This window comes from Vulpes vulpes, chromosome 11 (genome assembly GCF_048418805.1).
Source record: "Vulpes vulpes isolate BD-2025 chromosome 11, VulVul3, whole genome shotgun sequence".
In the NCBI taxonomy this organism is placed as follows: Eukaryota; Metazoa; Chordata; class Mammalia; order Carnivora; family Canidae; genus Vulpes; species Vulpes vulpes.
This window is the reverse complement of record NC_132790.1, coordinates 84,848,906-84,854,905: the sequence shown is the minus strand read 5'-3', so window position 1 is coordinate 84,854,905 and position 6,000 is coordinate 84,848,906. Positions and strand designations below refer to the sequence as shown.

The 6,000-nt window shown below is 43.3% G+C and overlaps 1 protein-coding gene across 2 annotated transcripts in view; it reads right to left on the bottom strand.

Annotated features, from left to right (window-relative positions):
• Positions 1-1,807: 1,807 nt before the first annotated feature.
• The window catches only part of CLDN18 (claudin 18), a 28,705-nt gene continuing 24,512 nt past the window's right edge, over positions 1,808-6,000 (bottom strand). For both annotated transcript variants that reach the window (XM_026015436.2, XM_026015435.2), the window contains exons 4-5: positions 5,237-5,347; positions 1,808-4,002 (exon numbers count right to left, since the gene is read on the bottom strand). In XM_026015436.2, coding sequence (XP_025871221.1) covers positions 3,831-4,002; positions 5,237-5,347 — 283 coding nt within the window. In that variant the 3' untranslated portion in view covers positions 1,808-3,830. The remainder of the gene's footprint in view (positions 4,003-5,236; positions 5,348-6,000) is intronic.

Below are 6,000 nucleotides of genomic sequence, written 5' to 3'. Positions count from 1 at the left end.
AGAGATGAAATCGGTAACACCCTAAATGCAGTACTGATGATCACAAGGAGTTAATAAAAAAGTAATGTGAATTATTGTGATTGATCCTTCAAGTTCACATAAGCTGGTTGCCCGTGGAGTCAGGACAAGAAGTTCAAGTTTCTGATTCTGAGTCCAGTGTTCTCACCAGTGGAAAGCGTCAGTGTGAGATGCCAGGTCCTTTGGAAAAAACTGTGCCTATTGCTGTGGTTGACCCTGTGTAATGTCCTGTGGAGGCAGGGCAGGGTTGCTTATTACTCTAGAAAAAGCTACAAGAATTGACCATCCCATGGAGACATTGATTAAATCTCCTTTCTTTTGGACATCAAGGTGGTGACAGAGGAATACTCAGTAGTCATCAGCTTGAGATCTCCCAGGTGATTTTTATGGATAATGGCGGTGAGTCATATTTTGAGCACATATGCTATGATTTGATTCATTTATGTCTTTGCATGGGAGTCTTCAAAATGCCCCTAATCTTAAGAAATCTAATTTAAATGACTCAAAAGTCTATAACTGAGGACAGTTTTCTACTAACCAGTTTTGTAATCCCATTTGTTTAAAATTGAATGGAAAGTTTTTGCCATTTTTAGGTTTAATTATCCATTTTCTGTGAGAACTAGAGTAATCTCTCAGATCCTTCCTCTCTGTACTATAAATACTATGCTATTAGGTAACTGGTCAGAAAGGTTTGGAGGTTGTTGTGCCTCTGAAGCTTGTCTCGACATCAGGCAGCCAAAGGGGTAATAAATGAGGCAAAGCAATGAATTTGCCCAATTTCTAAGGATTCTGGGTCCATTGTGTGTACAACAAATTTCTATATCTTGGCTGTGGGACCCAGGCTTGGTTAAGCTAAATACCACTGCTCTGGTTGTATGAAGATGTTTAGGAGTGGTTATGTGACTCAAAGAACCCAATAAGTTTTATCAGGATTTTTTTTTTCTCCTACAGTTATCAGGAAAGAGATACTTCCTTTTGGCAAGGTACCCTAGCTGAAAGATGGCATATGCCTAGAACTATGAGCAGCCATCATTATTATCCTGTGGGGACATCCTGCCTGGGAAGGAAACCAACAGAGAGGAAAGCAGAACTGAGGTGCGGACAGAAAAAAGTAGAATCTCAGTCATATCCCTTGATACAGCTATGCCTGAAGCCAATACTGGCCTCAGATGTCCCACTTCCCTAAGTCAATTCCCTGTTTGTCTTAAAGTTATGCAAGTTGAGTGTTTGTCACTTAAATAGGTCCTTTACTTGCATTATTTCATTATGCTTATTATCCCCACTCTGTAGAAACCGAGACTCAGAAAAATTAAATACTTTGCTCAAGCTAACACAGCTGGGAAGTGGTGGCCCGAATTTGAGATTGGGCTGTTCTGACTCTATAGCTCATGTTTTTCCTTAGCTTGATTCATCTTTGGTGAGTACAGCTAATGAAGCCGGTGAAGCCAGGCCTTGACAGCCTTAAGAAGACAGGGGTTGGCTCATGGGCAGGCCAATGACATTAAACGCTTCAGGCTGGTACACTGAGGGTCAGATAGGCTAAACATGGTCCTTGGATCCCATGCCCCATGCCTGGCTGCTCTGGAAATCCCCTTTGATTCAGGCTTCCCAACTTGTAGGAACTAAGTGGGTGGGACCAGATCTCCTTGGCCTCCCGGCAACCAGGCTACTGCCGAGTAGACAGATGCTGCAAGCAGAAACATTCCAGATGATGCCCTCAGCTTTGAGGTGCTAAGACTCCCCCCTCTATGTCTTGAAGCTTAGGACAAAAGAGCAGGAGCTGTTCAAATGTGAGATAATAGTAATTTTAATATTTAGTTCACAAAACATGCAGGTCAATAGTCAATGCATATACAATAGGATAGAGAAACAACAACAAAAATTAACGAAGCACAATCTAACTACATGGAGGCTTGCAAACAATGAAGTGCTGGTTAGAGAGTGTGCTAATTAAAAACCCAGCTGAGCCATACCTCAGTGCCTCAGATCTGACCAGGGACTTTCTGGTGGTAGGAAAGAGAGCTCCTTGTGTCCATGGCCTTCAAGTCAGATTGTGAGAACTTTTACAGTCTCCATGCCCTGGATTGCTCTGTTTTATCTTCCCCCATCCCTGCTTTTTTTTTTTTTTCCTTTTTTTCTTCTTGAATTATCTATTCCTCCTTTGTCCCATTTGAGACAATGAGTTCCATAAATACCTTTATCTGATATAGCCTAGAACCATTGCTGTCTCAGTAAGAAGGGTCTCTCTGAATTTGTTTTGGTTGTTGCTGAATAAAATTCTTCTCAGTTTAATGGGCTGTGATCTGGTTTTTCCCAGACAAACTGTCCAGGCTGAAGACCCCTATGAATAGTCCCCCATCTCTCTGGAGGCCACTTTCATACATGCTATTGGTGTAAGGACTTTTTTCCCCAAATAATAACCTGATGGTGAGATTCCCCCAGTGTCAATGCTGCTCTCTGATTAGATAGTTTTGAGAGACTGCCCTTATTTTAGTTCTCAGGAGACCTATTCTGGCTCTGGTACTGAGATGGAATTCTGGTGGCCTGGAAGGAGTTTAGCCTTTCTGCAGCAGTGATGTGAACACGGGGGAGGTGTGTGGCTGCCAAGAGCTTTCAGTTCTTGAACATCCAATGGTCCAATCACGGTAGGTGAATTTAGTGAAGGGAAGAGCTCTCCAAGTAACAAAGCTGACCACAGTGTCAGGTAAGTGCTACTGTCAACTGACAGTGACCTCTAGCCATGCAAGTGTGCACCGGGGGGTCACGTGATATAACATTATATTTAGGCTCATCACTTTGTTGTTGCTGTTTTTTGAAAGAACTGGTTTCAACTCATTCTCTAGGTTTCATCATTTGGTTTTTGCTGTATTTATCATGTATAGTCACAGTCCTGGAGAGCTCAAAGGGAAACAATTAGGATCAGGGAACATTTCATGGAATTTGAACTGAAGTGTGTTTTAACAAAGTCAATATAGACAATATCAAAGCTATTATTTTTTCATTTTCTCCTATTCGTGTGCAGGGGTGAAGCTAATTCAGAGACAGTGTGTCATTTCACTAATCTATTATCTATTTTAACTACACTTAGAATATCAAATATATTCAGATTACCCACAAATATCCTCTTCTCATTCTTGTAGGGATACTTTCTGGCCCGTGACAGAAAGAGGACCTGCAATGGAGAGCCCAGGAGACCCCTGGGGCGTCTTGCTGGAATTAGCAGATGCCAACAAAAGCAGAAAGCTTTCCTTTAAACTGAAATCGCTTCAGTCCAGGTAATGTCAAGATCACAGTGTAAGAAAACTCAGATAATGAGCTGGAGACATTACAAATATCTTTCCCTATCAGCTCTACTTCAATCAGTGTTTATTAGTAGCCAAGTTGGCCGGGGAGGTTAAAATCAAATAGTAGGAAATGATGTCTTTTGATGGACTCTCCTTTTTTCCTTTCAGAATTGTTCTGGGGGATGAGTTGGGAAATAGATCATCGATGAGCTATTGTCTGATAGGAATTCAAACCACATTCTATCATCAGATTAGAAAGGTTAAATTAAAAAAAAAAAACCAGAGGATTGGAAACTGTGAACTGTAGCGTCTAATTCATATCTGATAACTCAGCTGTTTTTGTGATGGAACATTAGAAACACAGAGACAGTGGCCCAGACCATCTGGCCTCCTTCCGGGTGAAATCAAGGTTTTTCTTACTTTCAACTGTGAGTCAAAAGCAATAAGGAGTCAAGGTAAAATTTCCTTGTTTTTCAAGTGAGCTCTAATCGGGGGGTTCTTCTGCCCATGCTGAGGTGCCTTGGAATGCTACACATAGTCGTACTTGGAGGGATGAGATTGCATCTCGTCCTCTGTGCGGGCACCCCCATCGTATATCTTCTTGTTTTTGCTGCTGGGCCCAAAGCCAGTGCTGGCCTTGAAGCCTCCTGGCTTGTAGGCGACATTGTGGCCTGAGGCATGATAAGACACGGCTTTGTAGCTGAGAGAAAAAGAAACATTCCATGACCACAGATGTATTTGGTAAGAAGGCAACCCCCTCCATTTACCCTGGGATGTCTCCTTTTTAGCACTGAAAGTCCAGCGTCCCAGTAAACCCTTAGTCCTGGGCAAACTGAGATGGTTGGTCACCTGAGGCTTTGAGACACTGGTTTTTCTGCTCCTGCACTGGAGCAGAATTTCTTGCCTTGTATTACAGCTGATAATTAGCAACTAGTGAGTTCCCTCTGTTAATCAATTAAAATGAAGCTGAACCCAAAACTGTCCATTCATATCTGATAACTCAGCTGTTATCTAATTTATATCTGATAACTCAGCTGTTTTTGTGATGGAACATTAGAAACACAGAGACAGTGGCCCAGACCATCTGGCCTCCTTACGGGTGAAATCAAGGTTTTTCTTACTTTCAACTGTGAGTCAAAGCAATAAGGAGTCAAGGTAAAATTTCCTTGTTTTTCCAGTGAGCTCTAATGGTGGGGGGGGGGAGGGGGGGGTTCTTCTGCCCATGTTGAGGTACCTATGAGAGCACTATGAGGTAACTATGAGAACATAGTTATGCCAAAAAAAAAAAAAATCACAGAATTTGTGAGCTGGAAGGTACATACACAGAGCCCATCTCCTCTAACCTGCTCAGTTTATGGATGAGCTAATAGAGGCCCAGAGAAGGGAAATGACTTGCTGGATCAGGATTGGGATTCAGGTCTCCCAGCTGCAGGTCCATTTAGGGAGCTATAGTGGGGTTTCTCTGCAGTACTACTTTGGCATTTTGGAACAGATTCCTTTTTGTTGTGAGGGTCTCTCCTGTGCATTGTGGAAGGTTTAGCAGCATCCCTGGCCCCCACCCACTAGATCCCAGTATCACCTCCCTCCCTGCCCCCACTGCCCCAACCACCCAAAGCTGCAGCAGTCAAGAGCCTTCAGTTGTTGCCAAGTATCTCCTGGTGGGCAGACCTGCTTTCAGCTGAGAACCACTGAGTTACAGAATCCTGAAGTCAGAGGGAACTTAGGGGAATATTTTTCTCCTAAACATGATCATTTCTAAATCTGCTCAGCTAAGATGTTCCTATTCTGTTCAAGGTTCCCCCAAAAAGAGAAGGTCCAGGATCCTTTAGTTAATAAATTCTTCCATAAACCTAGACTGATCATTCTGGCTGCAAATTATACTTTAAAATGGACTCGGATGAAATGTCTGATTGCACTGGGATGGGGAGACTCACTTGCTTTCTTCAGGAACCAGGCCCCGGCAGGCGATGCACATCATCACACCCCCAATTAGTGTGAGGCCTCCGGCGACCCAGCCCACGAACAGAGCTGAACCAAAGGTGTACCTGAGAGGGGGAAATGAGGCTGTGAATGTGGGCAACTCAACTCTCCAGGCTCCACCCACGGCACTCAGCCACACCCATCCTCTCTGTCCACTCTTTTGGGTTCCACACCCATTCCCACCCATACTGTTGAGCACACACTCCTTGGGGTCACAGCAAACTGAATGAGGTGCCCTAGAGAAGAGAATTGGGACTGAAACTAGTCAGTAAAACAGCAGAGGGATTCTCGGGCCCCTAGCATCACTCAGGCATGGAATTAATTATAAGTCTCTAATCTCAGAGAAACATCTCTGGAAATCCACCTTCCTCCCTACTGGCATTGGGGAATGTCTTAAAGATTTGGCAAGAGGAATTTGAGAGATGTGGAATCAGTCTGAAGTTATTATTTCTGAAGGAATTTGGCCCTTTGAGTTCTTCCTGTGGGCCAATAAGCTTTCATCTTATGTAATTCAAGTACCCTGGTAGGCATCCATGCAGGTAGGAGCATTATCTTCAGAAAGAACTAAGTGAAGTGACCATTCATTGTTTCATTCATTGTTTACACATTTGTTCAACATGTATTTATTGAGCTCCTACTATGTGCCCAACACTGCCTTGGCACTGGGACACAAGGGTGAACAAGACAGACACAGACTCTACTTTCCTGATGCTTCTGT